Source organism: Hermetia illucens, chromosome 5 (assembly GCF_905115235.1).
Source record: "Hermetia illucens chromosome 5, iHerIll2.2.curated.20191125, whole genome shotgun sequence".
In the NCBI taxonomy this organism is placed as follows: Eukaryota; Metazoa; Arthropoda; class Insecta; order Diptera; family Stratiomyidae; genus Hermetia; species Hermetia illucens.
In genome coordinates this window covers 95,497,131-95,515,772 of record NC_051853.1, presented here as the reverse complement: position 1 = coordinate 95,515,772, position 18,642 = coordinate 95,497,131, and the positions used below count along the sequence as shown (strand labels likewise).

The 18,642-nt window shown below is 39.6% G+C and overlaps 1 protein-coding gene across 1 annotated transcript; it reads left to right on the top strand.

The window, feature by feature from the left end:
* Positions 1-312: 312 nt before the first annotated feature.
* Positions 313-2,299, top strand: LOC119658162. The gene is made up of 3 exons (XM_038065431.1): positions 313-1,370; positions 1,446-2,214; positions 2,273-2,299. Exons 1-3 carry the CDS (start codon positions 313-315, stop codon positions 2,297-2,299), a joined length of 1,854 nt encoding a protein of 617 aa, XP_037921359.1.
* Positions 2,300-18,642: the final 16,343 nt, after the last annotated feature.

Below are 18,642 nucleotides of genomic sequence, written 5' to 3'. Positions count from 1 at the left end.
GCGAATTTAAAACGAAACAATAATCGAGTGAAGCGGCTGGCAGCGGAGTTTTCAGACGTACCTACATATTGCAACAAGTGACTGTGACTGGGTGAACGAGATATCTAATCAAAGCGTATCGAATCAACTGGTGGCGTGTGTCTAACTTGCAAACAGATATGAATATCTGTACGAGTATTATGTATGTACAATTAATTTAAAAACATCCTAATATATTAAATTGAGAAATTTAAGCTTAAAAAGGGCCGATTACAGGGTTAACCGAATCGACAGTTTAAATTTTTTAAATCTCTTAGAAAAAAAGTAATAGAAATGTCTTTATCTGCCGAAGCTATTTCGAATATGATTGAAAGGGTTAACCTTTCATTAGCTGTTCAGCTTAGGAAGGAATTTCAAGACGCAATTGCGGAATTGAAATCTCAGCCAGGTCCGTCAACTCAAGGGAGTGACATTCACAGTGTTGTTTCTCAGTTAAGGCAGGAATTTCATTCTACCATACAGGAACTGCGAGCGTCAGCACCACCTGTTGAAAATCAGAGTGATATTAATGTGGTTGTTTCGCAATTAAGGGAAGAATTTCAGTCTTCTTTGCAGCAACTGAAGACACCGGGTCCTTCTGTACAGAGGTATGAGGAAATTGCCATCACAAGTAGGGTTGTTGGTGGTAATATGAGGCTTGACTTACCAAAATCAATGCACGAGTTTAGCGGTGTTATGGATAAGTATCCATCATGGCGACAGTCAGCCAAAGCTGCAATAAAGCCGTATCAACCATATGTTGGTTCTGACATATATTATCAAGCTGTTGCTATTATCCGCAACAAAATAACTGGTTCTGCTGATATGGTTTTATCGTCGTTCAGTACACCACTGAATTTTGACGCTATATTGGCTAGATTGGACCATACGTATTCCGATAAGAGACCACTGTATTTACTCGAGCAGGAATTGTCTACTCTTAGACAAGGTCGTTTTTCTATTCCACAATTTTATGATATGGTAGAAAAACAATTGACTTTAATAACCAATAAAGCTATTATGCAATATGGCGATGAAAGCGTAGTTTTGAAATCCTTGAATGAAAAGTATAGAGACGACGCATTGCGTATTTTCATTTCTGGTATTAAAAGACCTATCGGTGATACTCTCTTTGCGAGTCAACCAAAGGATTTACCATCTGCCTTGGCTCTCGCACAGGAACTAGAGTCTAACAGACAACGCTATAATTTCGCCGCTGCTTTTGCTAATTCGAACTCTGATAGGGAACACACGAGTAATTTGGGTAAAAGTCCACATTATAAAGTGGTTAACAAAACTACCCGAGATGAAGCTCAATCTCCACCTGAACCAATGGATGTAGATCCATCAACGTCTCGATTTAGACAAAATTCGGGAAAAAATAATAATTTTCGTTCGAAATCATCAAACAATAATTTTTCAAAAAGACATCAATTGAACACATTCCGGGTAGAGAAATTAAAGGATAGTTCTGTTGTAGACATTTTACAATCAAAAGCATGTCTTCCATACGTTCAACACACTTTGTTAAACGGTGAGAAAATTAAACTTCTTTTGGACACAGGTGCCGAAAGAAACTATGTGAAAAATCTTCCATTTCTAGTTGGTGTATCTAAATTAAAAACCGATGAATTTGATGTACATTCCATTCATGGGGAAACACGTATCACCGCGAAATGTCAGATAAGCATTATGGGACGTACTTCTGATTTTTATGTATTGTCTGAAATAAATGATATGGATGGAATTATAGGTTACAGATTTCTAAAGGAAATCAATGCAATGATTGATGTCACTGGTAGTAAACTTTATTATATAGGTGGAATTCAAGAGGTTTTTCCTTCTAATAGCACACAAATAAATCTCCTACAGGATTTAGATTACAATTCTATTCCTGAGGAAGGTGTAGACGGGTTTAAGAAAATCGTTACGGAAAATCAAAAAGCATTTGCTGATCCAAATGAAGCATTGCCTTATAATACTAACATTGTGGCTACGATTAAAACTACCACTGACGAAGCAATATATTCAAGGAGTTACCCATACCAGATGACGGCAACTAAATTTGTAAATTCAGAGGTTGAAACTATGCTACGTGATGGTATAATCAGAAAGAGTTCTTCTCCTTATAATAACCCAATTTGGGTAGTTAATAAAAAGGGTGTAGATGAAATGGAAAATCCTAAACTACGTCTGGTAATTGACTTTCGAAAACTAAATGCGAAAACTGTTTCGGATAAATATCCTATTCCAGATACTTCAGTTATATTGTCGAATTTAGGAAAATCCAAGTATTATTCTACTTTAGATTTAAAGTCAGGTTTTCATCAAATCTTGTTGTCAGAAAAAGATCGTAAGAAAACGGCGTTTTCCGTTAATAATGGCAAATACGAATATTGTCGAATGCCATTTGGTCTGAAAAATGCTCCGAGTATGTTTCAGAGAGCGATCGATGATGTATTAAGGGACGACATAGGAGTCCGTTGCCACGTCTACATTGATGACGTTATAATTTTTTCTTCCGATATTCAGAGTCATTTAAAAGATATTGAAATAGTAATAAAAAAGCTTCGAGATGCGAATATGCGCATTTCATTGGGAAAATGTAATTTTTTCAAAACGCAACTCGAGTTCTTGGGTTTCGTTGTATCTGAAAATGGTTTAAAAACTGCAGATAGCAAAGTAAGTGCTATTCTTAATTTCAAAGAGCCAACTACTATTAAGGGCCTTAGATCCTTCTTAGGATTATCGGGTTACTATCGACGGTTTATACGTGATTATGCAAAAATTGCAAAACCTTTGACTCAATTATTGCGAGGAGAAAATAGTAATGTTAGTGCAAAAAAGTCAGAGAAAAAGAAAATTACATTGTTGAAGGATGCTCAAGATGCCTTCAACAAGTTAAAGCAGATTTTAGTATCAGAGGACGTTACTTTACGTTTTCCGGATTTCAGCAGACCATTCGAGCTCACAACTGATGCCTCATCGGTAGCAATTGGTGCTGTGTTATCTCAGGACAAACATCCGATTACTTTCGTATCACGAACGCTTAGTGCGACTGAGCAAAACTATGCGACCAATGAGAGAGAAATGCTTGCCATAGTATGGGCATTGCAGTCTCTTAGAAATTATCTCTATGGAGTAAACAATCTTCACATTTATACCGATCATCAACCACTAACATTCGCGATATCTGATCGAAATCCTAACACCAAGCTAAAGCGTTGGAAAAGCTTTATCGAAGAATTCACACCGACTTTTCATTATAAGCCTGGGTCTCAAAATGTTGTCGCAGACGCGCTATCTCGCCAGTATATTCAGAATCTTACTGGAAATGGTGAATCTAGCGGAAATTGCTATAACAGTGCGGTATCCCTATCTCACGTCATAAGGACAGTGTCAACGCCTATAAATTGCTTTAAAAGTCAGATTATTCTTTCGGTGGGCAAGGATCTAAAAGTAACAACAATTAGATTGTTTAATGGGTACCTACGTCACGAAATTGATTTTTCGAACACCGAAAGTCTATATTCAAAGTTAAAGGAGATAGTTGACGCGAAGGTAGTTAATGGAGTCCACTGTTCTTTGGAAATTCTTGGAAAAATACAGAATGATATTATCAATCTGTTTCCCTCGGTTCGTTTTAAGCATACCGAAAAGATTGTGATGGATTTAATAAATGAAAATGATCAGCTGGAAACTATTGCAATGGAACACAATAGAGCGCATCGTTCAGCGAAGGAGAACTATGACCAAATTCTGGATACATACTTTTTTCCTGGACTTCGTAAGGAAATAAAAAAATTCGTTAGTAATTGTAAAATTTGCGTAGAGTCTAAATACCAAAGACATCCGAAAAGGCAAATTATGAAGTGTACGCCATTACCCAAATATCCTGGTGAAATCCTGCATATGGATATTTACAGTACTCAGAATAACTACTTCCTTACGTGCATAGACAAATTTTCAAAATATGCTCTAGTGGAACAAATTGATTCACGTTCAATTGTAGATATTAAAATTCCTCTTACAAAAATAATTGGTTTCTTCAAAAATCCGAAAACATTAGTTACGGATAATGAGCCATCACTCTGTTCAAATGTTATACAATCCCTTATTAGGGACCACTTTGGTATGTCTCACCATAAAGTTCCAGCTATGCACAGTACAAGCAATGGACAAGTCGAGAGATTCCATTCAACTCTAGCAGAAATATCGAGAGCGATAAAAAAGGATATGCAACTAACAGATCTTAGTGAAATTATCCAATTAGCGTTAATAAAGTATAACAATTCTATACACTCTGTAACAAAAGCAAGACCTATTGACTTACTTTGGAACATCTCTGATTCAAATAAACTTAATACGGAAAAACTTTTGTTAAATGCCCAAAAAGCTCAAAATAATTATCACAACAAAAAAAGGGTCAATAGAAAATTTAAAAAGGGGCAAGAAATATTTGTCAAAAGGAATAAACGTTGTGGGAATAAGCTTTCGAATAAGTATGATAGGAAAAATGTGCAGAAAGATTTAGGTACTGCGGTACTAGTAGATGGTAAAGAGGTGCACAAAGATAATATTCGTTAATGTTTCTCTATCCAGATTAACATTGGTCACCACCGTCGCCGGTAAAATCTTTGACTATAGTTCATCTAATAATATATCATTACGAAAAGGGGACGTGGGACTGTACGAAGATTATATATACCTTATCCATAATATAAATTTAACTGAATTTGAAAGTATAATAGGAGATATTAGTGATTTAAGAAAAATGTTTTCAATATCGGAACAGAAGGAATCACTGGACGCAGATGCGAATGAAATGTCTAGATTATTGTCGTCTCTAAAGCTTGGTGAACGCAGGCATAGACGATCAATCGACTTCCTTGGTTCTGCTATCAAATTTATTGCTGGTACACCTGATCACGATGACTTTGTTTTGTTAGGAGAACGACAGTCTAGGCTAGTAGGCGCACAAAATCAGCAGGTAGAAGTTAATTCTGAGCTAACTGAGAAAATTAATGAATTGACAGAGCGCATAAATTTAATAAAAAAAGAGTATTATGATATCAGCGAACCAAGATTTCCTGAGTTATTTCAAATTATTACCATTAGAAATCAAAGAGTAATATCCTTATTAACGAACGCTGTCTACTCGGTTACCCTTGCTCAATTAAACATTGTTAATCCTGTCATTTTAACAGACCAAGGGGTCCTCTCAATCGTAAAACAGGAAGAAATGCCCATTACTATAAGTGAATTGACTTCATCTTCTACTGTTAAAATATATATTAGTAATAATGTGTTTAAATATTTAAAATATTTAGTTAAAGTACCAAATATAATTACTATTTGTTCTCTCATAGTTGTGTACCCTGTAATTCATAACAATACCATATTAGATTTAAGTAATAGGTATGTTGCCGAGTGCAAAAAAAACACACTGCCACTGGTTAATTGTAAGGAATGTAAGGGCAAAGCAGTCTGCAAGCACGACCGTTTTGATAAATGCCTTGCAATGATCTTCAATGGAAACGTCGCAACGTGTAAAACGGTCACTTCATATCACATCTCACCAATCGAAAGGGTTGATGATGATACATTGATCATTAATGATGCAACAGCCACAATAGTAGAGAAAAATCACTCGGTGACTGTTACGGGTACATTCCTCGTACAGTTTGAAGAGGATATTCTCGTCAACGACACACTGTACAAAGTTACAGGTAAGGTGTCATCAGTGGTTCCGCAAATTTCAAAGCAGTTCCAGCTTAATGTGTCAGCACATTCGACACAGCTGACATTGCCGTACCTGCATAAGGTACATCTCCACAATTTGGAGAAGATCCGACAATTTGATGCCGACAAAGTCAACAACAATGAGTATGCATGGTATGCATTTGTCCTCGTCGTGGCAACAGTGATTCCGGCTGGTATCATAGTAATGCGTAGAAAATGCCGTGGTAAGCCGACGATCAGACGACCTAACCGACCTATGAATTTCGACGTCGAAAATGAAATCGAACGTATCGTACGCTACATCGCCGATCACAAACAGATTCGGGACGAATCAGCTTAAGGGGAGGGGTAGTAATAGCACAATATGAATATTTAGGGTATACATATAGAATAAATATTATTGGGTGCAGGCATAATGTATTTTATATTGCCTGTACCATAGTTGTAGACATATTCTTATCTTAAGATAATAACAGGACCTTGTTCGAAGATTGTTGTAACATGTGTGAACGGGCCTGATAATAAAAATGGTACAAGCATAATGTTATTTATATTGCTTGTACCCTATTTCGTAAGAAATGTGTCTTCATTAATGAAGACACTTTGACCTGCGCATTGTAAAATGCAATATGGACATGTGCGCGACACATGATAAAGATAAGATAATGTTTACAAGATAGGTTACTTTGTAAGAAATAGTGTAAGTAGTCTTTAGTCTAAATTTGGAATTTAAATAAAATGGTCATACGATCCTTTCCAAACGGACTCAAAGTGAATTTTATTATAATTTACACATTGACTCTTGGTTAACAGTTTCTACGAAGACCTCATGTCGGAAACGGTTTCTGATTTCGGCTGGGAATGCGGTGCAGGTAAGTAAGAGGTCTGCAATCCGCTTCCCAGTCTTGCGTGAGCATACTAAGGGAAATGCTCGATGAATTTCTGGCGTAAAAAGGGGCGGTAAGATGTCGTACATGCCTCTGTCATCTCCTCTTGAGACAGTAGAAAATGGTGGTATTAAATTAAAATCGGTGGTCTTTCACATTAAATTCATGCACACTATGACCTACTAGCTACGTAGAAATTAAAACCGTTAAGCTTCATTCTGCTCCATACTGTACTGAAGTAGTCCTCGAGATATCTGTCAGTTTAATGAAATACATCTTTGCGAATTTTTTACATTCTGATGATCGATTTATGAAAAAATTGCAGCCCCTTAAAGAGGCTGATGTCGGAATCCGATGCCATGCAACTATTCGTTGTTAAGTCACTCAGCAACTATACTGCGATCAATGTTAAACTTGGAACTATAATAGTATTTTACGACCACCCAGTCCTTTCCTTAGGAATACTTTCGGTCAAGCTGTTACTTTATTCCTTTTCCATTAGTTACACCTTGGGATATCCCCTTACACCAGGGTTCTAGGCTAATATTGTTGAATAAATTTCTTGTGTGACCTAAAATATTATTTCGATTAGGAAGAAGAATGTATTGGGGAATTTCATTTGTCCTGACGACCTATGTATGTGGTTCAATTATGTACATTTTTTGAAGTTCGTCATGTCTTCATATCAGTTTCCTTCAGAACGTCGTCCTACAAATCTCTATTTCGGGCGACAGGAATGGAGAAATTGCTAACTGTGATTATCGTCCTTGTGTAATATTTTAACAAGATGTTACGCCTTTGCAATCACAATAAAAACTACCTCGAGTTTCCGGGAACTGTTATGATCTAGTGCACAAGTAGGTGTTATGTCGTATTGTTCTAAATGTATCCAATTTCAGTTTTTATCTAGACATATGAAAAGTGTCGTTTATATAAGAAGCTAAAGGAAAACTTTCCGGGCTACTTTTGCTGCTTCTGGATTTTGTTTTTGTTGTTCTCCGTTGTTCTAGCCACTCCTGACACTTCGCTATCAACCATACACAAATGTAATGGTTCGCTTGCTTTTTTGTTCTGCGAAAACGAAAAAGAAAACTTTCGTTATGATATGCCGTAATAAATTTTTATTTTATGTTTATTTACTTGTTCATGGATAAAGTTGTTCGCCCGTTTCAATCGTAGTCAAGTTAGAAAGGAAATCTTATAATGGTTAGTGCTTAAGAAGATTGTTCTTACCAGCGTCGTAACGAGGAAGAAGCAAAGAAAATGTCAAGTAGGGTTCGACAATAAATTGTAGTGGGATGACTTTGTCACTATAGCGAAGGTGTAATTTGAAAAGTGTGATATGTAATACATGACAAGTGATACCTCGAAGTTTCATAATTTGTTTCTAAACAATCACGTATTTAAATTAATTTTCTTTAAGAAAGTCATTGTAAAGAATTTCAAGACGGAATGTAGTTCAAGGGGCCAAAATTATATTTTTTCAGTGAATGGTATGTAAGTTTTAAGGAACTCGATTACATTAATTTTTGGGCAATTCTACTATATATAATAAATAACGAAAAAAAGAGCAGAAAAAGAAAACAAACCAAACCACACCACAGTTCCGGAATCAAGCTAGTTAGGAGCTAGCAGACATACTATATACAGATACACACTTTTTTACTATATATTTGTATAGTATACAAATATATCTATAGATATATTTGGCTACCTGTCCCGTTTACGCTTCAGGTCATGTTATCTCCTCGCGGTCCGGTTCGAAACCGTCTCCGGGCGGACCAAGAGCGTGTAAGGCCGGGCTGGGAGTGAGCTCATGCGGCTGACGAGAAGCGGCTTGCCTGCTGGTCATGGGTTAGGGCAAGCGGATCTAGCGAGAAATGAGCCAAAGCAGCAGCGCGGGGATCATTCTCTCCCCACTGGAGAAGTTGGTAAAAGAACTCCAAACCAAGGTGGAGCAGCAGACGACGAGAGCTGCGTGAGGAATGGGAAACTTGGTCTTTAATAAGCAAACTTTGAATACATTGGGCACCTGCAGTTACAAAAGACAAAAGGTTAGTCAGAGTAGACACTTTTGCCGGACTAATTGTGGGAGCAAGATATGGATACATAGAAAAGATATGGATACGTAGGAAACAAATACATGCAGGGGACCATTGAAGAAAAAGTTGTGATCCCAGACGTACTATCAGAGGATGAGCTACTGGTATCCTGCCAGGAAACAGCAGCCTTTGAGGGCAGTACAGTCGGCGCCAGCCGTATCAACCGCAACAACCCTGACTGACCGGCCTCGAAGCGGAGGTCCACTGAAGTTTTGCTCAAGAGCCAGTACCAGAAGTCCATAAATATTCTGAGCAAGATAGCAAAGAAGAATAAGGGATCGGTATTGTCGATGGGCGATAAGAAAAGGACCAGCAAACGACGAAGGCAAACACACGGGATTCATCCCCGGCTTCGATGATTCTCTATCTACTTAAGGTGTCGCAGGTTTCGCGTTTCCGCGTTTGCAAGGTAAATTTCCCCAAGGACTTTCTCAATTCGTGCGTCGCTAATATAAATGATGCCTGGGAGGGCGTGAAGCTCAAAGCCATCTTCTACGACCAGATTTCCCGGATTAATTGATAAGAATAAGTTCATCCAAACTCTACGCCTTCAAAACCCCAGGATTCCCATGAACGATTGAGTTGCTATGAAAGAAAAGGAACCCAGGCGAACAACAAACCTTTTCTGCTTCGTATAAACGAAGAGTTCCTGAAAGCACTCGAAAAGGGAAATTGCAAATGTGAGATTCGGAGTCTTGATCGCAAAGGTGGAAACGTTCCACTGCGACGGTACGACGGAAATCGACGAACCCCCAAACAAGCAAATTATACTGAAAATAGTGCATATAAATCTGTAACACTCAAAGTGCACCTCAGCTAATCTGCTGGTCATTCTCCCAGAGGAAGACATCGACGTCGCACTAGCACAGGAGCCTTGGATCAAAGGCAACCGAACCGTTAAAGGACGAAGCAAATATTTTAGCTTATTCCAGTGCATAAAGGATGCTTTTCGGAGCAAGCCTAGAGCATGTATCCTCGCAAAGAAGAGTCTGCACGTTTTTGTGTGGACCTGATTTCCAGCGACCTAACCGTGCTCAAACTGGAGAAGGGAGAATATGAATATTTGTATCTAAGTATATATCACGGTGGTTCAGCTCCGCCAGAAGAACTGTAACTTTGACGTCCACTGTCGTAGCAAAGAAGACCTACCTGTTGATAGGCTACGACACCAATGAATACGCGTTGGGGCAGCTCAGAAATCAATGAAAAAGGTTAGTCATTTTCTGGTTTTATTATTAACACCAATCTATTGGCGCATACAGTGATTGTAGACCAACGTTTCATTTTCTCACCTCGGAGAACTGTGACGATCGGGAGGAAGTCCATAATATCACCCCACTAACCGATAATATGATTCTTAGAGTGGACGACTGGAGAATGTCTGACCAGACATAATTCTAAGACCGCAGTTGGATAGTCTAAATCTCATCGCACAGACCTCCAACCCTTTCTGAAGCCCCAGGAGTTATCCAAGTTGTCAAGAACAAACTCTTCAGTGTGCAAATTGGTAAGATTGGCCGGACGGAGGAACAAGAGTCAAGGCTTGGGGTTTCGAAAAAGGCATTTCCGACGTTTCGGGCCTGATAAACACAGCAAGTAAATTTTGATACCCATTTAAGGACTATCTGAAGAAGTACGGCTAGTTTGACGATGAATGTAAGCTAGCAACGGAACGGAAGAATGCTACATACCGAGTAATGTTACATTCTCAAAGAACGCGGACATGCGCATAGACTTATCACGAACTCCGTCGAGCGGAGAAGCGACTTCACAGACGGAAAAAGGAAGCCTGGGAGAACCAACTAGTCTGTGAACTGGAAAAGTACAGGGAGCAACCGCACCAGGCGCGCAAGTTTTACCAACAAGAATGAGCATATTGGAGCGATGGGTTGAGTACTTTGATGAACTACTGAACATCCAGAACATCGGCCATTTGGAGACTTATCACGAACTCCGTCGAGCGGAGAAGCGACTTCACAGACGGAAAAAGGAAGCCTGGGAGAACCAACTAGTCTGTGAACTGGAAAAGTACAGGGAGCAACCGCACCAGGCGCGCAAGTTTTACCAACAAGAATGAGCATATTGGAGCGATGGGTTGAGTACTTTGATGAGCTACTGAACATCCAGAACATCGGCCATTTGGAGGTCCCGTCAACTGAAGACGACGGACAAATAGTGCCACCACCAAGTATAGGAGAAACAGTACGTCCAATTCATCGGCTTAAAAATCATAAGTCGCCAGGAGCCGATGGGATTACAACCAAATTGGTTAAATATAGATGCGGCCAATTACACCAAGAGGTTCACCAACTTGCGCTCAAGATGTGGGGCAGCGAATCAATGCATGACGATTGGCAAAGAGGTATTATCTGTCTCATACATTGGTGCTCAGACGTGGCGGTGAGGAAGACGAGGCGGTAACCCTGTCGGCCAAACCAAAACCAAGTGGCCGAGGAGAACCGCCATAGTGGTGGCACCAGAAGACGCTGTACTCACTTTGGTTTGCCGGCCGTGATGCAGCAGGCGAATGCTCCAAAGGCCTAATTAGGGCGATCAGACCCGGCAAATTGGTCCCGAAACCTTACCAGGGGTATACTGGTAACATGGGAACCGGGATAGCTCCTGGACTCTCATACTTCGGGTGAACTCCCGTTGTATGTGAGTACAGCTCGGTTATTTGCGGTAGGCTCCCTAGTGGGAGTTTCATGGGGGTTGTGGTTATGCTGAAGCCAGAAGAGACCTTTGGGCTTCGGCGTGGTGTTCCGGTTCAAGACGGGTGCCGTACTCCTTAGTTCGGTAGAGATTTAGGTAATTCTTGCATCCACCAGTATGAATGCTAAGCCATGCACTTGTTGTTGCTTGTCTCAGCGGGCTCTAATTGTGGTCACAAAATTAATCCGTGTCTAGAGAGGACCATAGGATTAAGTCTCCACGACAGGTACCTACATTAAACACCTAAGGGCTTAACTGTCTCATACATTGAAGAGGAGAGACCACACAGTGCAACAATTATAGAGGTATCGCGTTGCTGAGTACCATCTATAAGATATTCTCCACTATCTTGCTAGGCCGGATAGCCCCATACGCGCAGAACTTCATTGGCCCATACCAAAGAGGCTTCACTCCAGGCAAATCAGCAACAGATCAGATTTTCTCTCTGCGGCAGGCGATGGAAAAACTGTTGGAATATGGACAACAGTTGCACCATCTGTTCATCGACTTTAAAGCCGCCTATGATAGCATAGCCAGGGTAAAACTGTACACGACCATGAGAGAATTCGGTATCCCAACGAAATTAATAAGACTGACTAGGCTGACCCTGACCAATGTGCGAGGCCAGATAAAAGCAGCAGGATCACTCTCAAGACCATTCGACATCAACAACGGTCTACGACAAGGGGATGCCCTGTCATGCGTCCTCTCTAACCTGGTCCTCGAGAAAGTGATCCGTGATGCTGAGATAAATGCAAGAGGTACGATCCTCCTGACGATATCGACATCATGGGAAGAATGACCCGAGACGTACAAACTGCCTTCATCCAGATCAAGCAGGCGGCGCGAGATCTTGGGCTGCACATCAATAAAGGCAAGACAAAGTATATGGTGGCAATGTCAGCACCGAAAACCAACAGCATCAAACCGCACTGGTCAAAAAGGAAGGATAAAAATATTAGAACACAACTTTGAGATCGATGATAATTTCTCCTATCTAGGGTCGAAAATCACAACCGATAACAGCTACGATGATGAAATCCGCGCACGGTTGTTGTCAGCCAACAGAGCTTACAAAAACTGTTCCGCTCGAAACGTCTCACCATATGGTCAAAGCTCTTTCTGTACAAGACAATGTTCTTGTCAGTCCTCATGTATTCCTCGGAGACTTGGGTTCGTAGAAAGAAGAATTGCGAACTCTTGGCCGCGTTCGAGAGAAGAATCCTCCAAAGAATTTTTGGTTCCCTACATGAGGATGGATGATTCCGTAACCTACATAACGACAAAATCTATGAGCGGTACCATGACCGTCAAGTTGGGGATGAAATCCGGCTCAATAGGTTACGTTGACGGGTCACTTAATCCGTATGGGTGAGGATGATCCAACCCGGAAAGTCTATAAGGGCAATATCTATGCTAGAAAAAGAAGACGAGGCAGACTCGGCCTGAGATGGAGCGATGGTGTAGGTCAGGTCGCCAGACAGCTTTTACGGGTATCGAATTGGTGGACCTCGGAGAAAAACCGGGATGTCTGGAGTTCCTTATTAAGGCAGGCCTAGACCGGATACCGGTTGTTATGCCGTTGATGGTGATGATGGTGATGGTCTATTTATGTAATCCACCTGCCACGTTTTAATGGACTATATCTATTGAAACTGGTGGTTTGGGCTGCGTTGGGTTTGGTGGCGGCATGCCACCAGATCGGAAATCACGACGCAAGGTGTTGCGTTGGGCGTTATATATTTTATTTCTATCCGAAAAATCTAGATAGCGGTTGGTGAGACGAATTCTATTGGAGTTGACGTTTGGTAGAAATATCTGATTAATGGGCGAAGATATGGTGTTCTTGAAGTTCCTGTTATGTAGGGAAATATTTCTAAAGTTCAGATTTTGAAACTCAAGGCAAGAAGCATATGCACCGGACAAGGTTTGCGACTTTTGTGTGACCAGCATTTTGGACAAATGCTCATTTAGTCCCTTTATAAACAAACACGTCTAAAGCCTGTTACGGTAATTTTCTGCCAAGACAGTAAGTGCTTCTTGAGAATAATCTTTTATTTTAATTTTATTTATTAGAAGCGGGATGATGGTTCGTGGTCGCGTAGAACTCGTCAACACTTATGATTCCTTGAGCCGTGGCATGAAATTGATGCTCCAAATTCCTTATATCGCGCTTATCGGCGTAGTGGAGCGATAGACATTTCTTGATGCTAGACCAGTCATTGTCAAAAATGCTATAGGAGATAAGTGCAGCGTCTGCTGGTTTCCGTATTTTTTGACCATTACCAGTATAGCCACAAAAATGGGCTTATCTCGTACAGCACTGTAGTCAGTTAGTATTGCGTTGATACTGTGTCCTCAAGACAAGTACTACACTGGGGTGCCGTCAAGTTTCTTACAGAATCAGGGAGCTTTTCGATCGCTTCTAAGTCTTGTTCTGTTTTAGGGCATGGTAGGTCCGATTGTCGTTCGGGAGTAGTCTGCTAAAGGCAACCCTCAGTTTCATTTTCAAGGATTCCTAATCTTGCCTCCAATTTCTTGACTTGCTCGATCTTTTTTGAATAGACTCCATTTTTTTTTAAAAAAAAAGGATTGGGTGGAAAATTCGAATCACAAGAATCAATCAATTTTCACGATCCTTATATCAACCGAATTGGAGGAATTGGCTGGCCTTTAATATTGTAAGTGAAACTTCTTTTCATATAATTTTCTTCCACTTTAAGGATTGCACTGTTTTTATTACTGATCTGAGCTGTCTACAGCCGCAGGAAGCCGTTTCCAGCAGTGTGGCGAATTGTGCCTCTGATCGTTTAATAATATTAGGTTATTCGCGGAAAAATTCCTCAGTTTACAACTTTAACTACAGCTTGGGCGCCAATTATGGCCGTTGGAATGCAACTGACTACAATTCAATAGGTAAAATCTAAAGTTACCTCGCAGCGGAAATGTACAGGTGTGCAGGATAATAACTAGTTCGTTAATAAATAAGAGACAAATTTTGCAATTGAAGTAAATTTAATGCCCTAAACGTTATTCAATCCGTGCTGGAGAATTTACTTGGATTTGTTCTTTAAGGTGGGGAATTTAATCGGGTGATTGCACTGTGAAATAAGTAAAGAAGTATAACTCTGGGAATTGTGGAGACTTGAGGGATAGGAAGGTGTTAACTTGGACAGCCTTCTTTGTATAGATTCGAGATATGCATTTATGATATCGACATCTTTATCCAGATTCGTGCGTCTTTCTTAAACTAAGGACTGATGTTCAGTCCAAGATGAGGTAGTAAATGACCTGATATATTCACAAAACATACTCGGTTGATCGAATGACGATTTACTTTATTTCATCTTTGAATTTTATTATGAGAAAGTACTTATTGTATATACAAAAATTAAGCATAAAATTGTAATAATAATCAATTTGTAGAATTGAGAAAAAAATGAGTTAGAAATTAAATGTAGATATGTATGTAAGGAGAAAAGTAGATTGTTTATTAAGGTATAAAATGTCATTTCCTTCCGCTCATTAACCCTTTTCCTACGAAGCAGAAGATATTACAAATAATAAATTTGATTCGTTTTAATCTTTGCTAACTTTCTTTGGGTTTTGACTCCAATTCCAGCGCAAATAAAGACTACCGCACTCTAGACCTACTTTTAAGGGGGTCATCCCGTGTGAAGGCCGTTTTTCTGGCTTTTTTTAGAAATTTTTTGTGAAGAACTGGATAAAGAACAGATACGAATTTATCACCATAGATTTACTAATATCTTGAGCGTGCATAATAATTTTTCCAGACCGATCACACAGTTTCTTATGGAAATACAGAGCAATTTATATACCCATCTCCAAAAAAAGGTCTTTTTCTGCTGCCACGCTAGAGGGCGCTGCGATCTTCTTAGAGAAAAAGTAAACGGAATGTTAACGTGCAGACTTAACCACAGTCCGCAAACTAGGATTATTAAAAAATATTAAAAACTAAATTTTCGGTGTCTTGTTAAACTTTTCTAAATGAATAAAAAAAACTACTGAATGAATCGCAATTATCCTAGTTTGCGGACCGTAGAAATATGTTCGGAATAAGTGGTGAAAATTTCAAAGAATTTCGTTGGATAAATTTTGCGCTGGTGGCAGCTGATTTTCAACATGCAGTTTCAAGAAAAATGCATTTGAAAAATAGAATGGGATTTTTAGCCATAAAACCTTAACTGAACATTGATCTGCTATACTTAATCCGTAAACCTTAGGTTTCTTGAAGAAACACATGTACGGCCTTGGCTTCAATTCTTGTCCATCTAGCGAAGTCATTCGAACGTCATTTGGACCGATAAATACGAGCTTTATTACGGCGATCGACATAAATCTGGCATGTGACTTATCACGTGTTCCACACTATAATTTCCGAATAACTCCGAATATCAAAAAATCACTTTACCCATATATTCTACACTATATCTAGATACAATTGATGGGGATTGGGGATTGGGATGACCCCCTTAATGTTGCGTTTTAGTCGATCAAATGAATTTAAAATTGAATTGTAAATTGCCTTCACTTTTTCTGACAAGATAATGTACTATTCATATGTTGACCTTTGAGTCCTTTCTAAAAGTGGCTGAATAAAAATACATATTCATCCATGTCAGAAGTGGTAGATAAACACAGCGAAATCGCGGTGCAATATATGAAAGGTTTTCATCGAAATTTCGATAAAATTATAAACTGAAGGCAAAACTATTATAAATTCCACATTGAATTTCATAGTCGTTATAAGATAGAAAAATTTAATTTTTAGGTAAATCTGGCATCGAGAGGAAACCTAAAATGCGAACTTTCAGCACTGCCATGAACCATTTGTGCTTCACAATCTATTGTTGTAAATAGAATAATCGCTTGAAATACATATGTGTGTGTATAAGCAATTGGGAGTAGTTTTTGGCTGCAACACATTTTCGCAGGAGCCTTTTCCGAAACATTGCAAAATGAATGTGCATCCTGGAAACTTTGTCTGAACTTACTTAACTTATGGAACATTGTTGGAATGAATTTGCAAGCGAGAAGTTTTAAACTTATCGCAGAAAGCTCCTTCTTAACGCATGAGTGTATTTATAGGAAACCATATTCAACTGTAATTACATATAATTTGTTCGTAGAGGTGAGCAATTTATGGAGCCTTATTGTTCCTGTGCGCATATATGAACAGTTACAAGTGTAGATGTATGTATATACATAATGCCAAGCAAACTCTCCGAAAAAGTTGTTGAGGGTGTAAACTCGCAAAAGGGAAGGAGTAATTCTGAAATATTAGCTTATTTTCACTGAGGCGGAGGAAATTGTTTCTACTTCCTCTTCCATGTAGATTTTAACAATTTCGAGGTAACCCACTGAAAGATGTGCCACTTTAAAAAATTAATAATGATGCAGACGAAAAGAGACGAATAAAGTTATATTACTATTTTACCTGCTATATTTGCCTTTCTATCCATTGAAGGTGTATGGCTGAGATTATTATATATTATTGGATTACTAATAATATATACTATCGATCCCATTGATTAAGCTTTTGTCACATAAAAAGGTGCGAGTTCGGTCTAACTTTTTCCACAAATAATCTAATATAAGACCCCTTTTCCGGGTAAGGCAGGATGTGTAATTTTCCAAAGACATCAGCTGGAAGCGCTGAATTGCGCGCGATTGAAGCATGTGCTCCAAATGTTGCACGCACGTAATGTTCATCCTCCGCGCCGCGAAGCGACTTCAATAGAATATTACATGCTCTGCGTCTTCTTCCTCGTCTGTGCAGGTTGAACAGGTTGGTGAGTCGTCATGTCCAAACCTATATACATGTTTGCGGTAATTATCGTCACCAGATAGAAACCTCGTTAGCTGGTAACTACACAATCCGCGGTGATGACTGACCCACAAACGGATGGCCGTCATGATTGAGCTATCCCAGCGGAGCTACCATCTGACCGTTGATGATGCTCTTTTCTCGCTCTTGATCAATTGCGAAACTTTTTGGCTTGTTGTTTTCCTGATATAGATTTATGATATCTCTCCTCCTTCCGGCTGTAACTAACGCCGCGTCGTTCGAAAGCCATAAATCACTGTCAGAGCACATAGTTTGTTCGAGCGGAATAGGCTTCTCCTGACTTCCTTAGTCGTTAATGCTGCAACCTATACAGGAGCGGCATAGAGTAAGACTGCGTTGATGACACGATATAGCGACACTCTACTGAAGTTTTTGGGTTTGACATTATTTGGCAGCATTCGCGAGGGCGCTGCCTGCAATAGTGTTGCTTTTTCTCCGACGTACTCTACATGCCTTTTGAATTTGACTATATTGTCTTGATATAGTTTGGCTTCCCTCCCGAATTTTGAAGTATTCTAGGGTCTTCCGGCTTGCTATCAAAACGGCATCTGTTTAGTAAGCACCAGTTCGGCAGTTTCCAGCCATTTTTTGATATTCCAGATCGCTTCATTGGCTGCTGTCTCAATGTCAACTTCAACCACAGCGATAGTGTCGGCGAAAACTACTACTTTTACCCCTTCTGGCCGAAGACTCGATCATATATGATGTTCTACGATAGTGGATCCAGTACTAAACCCTGAAGGATTTCAGCTGAGACGCCGAAGTAATTTGTGCCTTTGTTGCTCTCATACTGTAGCGCCTTTTCTGTAAAGCAGTTGGATACTATGTTTCTCATGTAGCATGGAGTGTTCATTCGGATGAGGGAAGTTTTGATGGCCGACCAGTTAACAGAGTTAAAAGCTTCTTCGCGTCCAACGTGACCATTGTTCAGTACTCTTTCGACCAAGTTGCATTCACGTTGCAATCGTTGCATTGTCTACCATTGTCTGGAATTCATCTATTGTCCGACCTAGTTGCGTAGCTGCATTAAAAGTTGATGCACTTTATTCCAGCTCAGATGAAACTTTCTAATCCCTCCTCAATTTAAAGGAACGCTTTCTCCCCGCAAGCACATATAAGGGTCGGTTTGCTTTTGTCATGAATCCACGCATTATTATCAGTATTTGGTATGGTTCACTGATTAGAAGCATGCCCGTCTCTCGATTGCTACAGTTTTTGCTAGGAGATCCTAAGCCGCTTCGCAGCGATTGACATTTATCTGCATTACCTTCATATTGAATTCGTAGTATTCAAGGCTCTCCTGAACACCGGA

What these genes read in the sequence shown, in the direction of transcription:
- LOC119658162 (XM_038065431.1), top strand. Translation starts at nt 313, where the DNA reads ATGTCTTTATCTGCCGAAGCTATTTCGAATATGATTGAAAGGGTTAAC. An exon ending in ATGGATGTAGATCCATCAAC is followed by an intron (nt 1,371 to 1,445) that starts GTCTCGATTTAG and finishes TTTTTCAAAAAG; the next exon opens with ACATCAATTGAACACATTCC. An exon ending in AAAATCCTAAACTACGTCTG is followed by an intron (nt 2,215 to 2,272) that starts GTAATTGACTTT and finishes ATCCTATTCCAG; the next exon opens with ATACTTCAGTTATATTGTCG.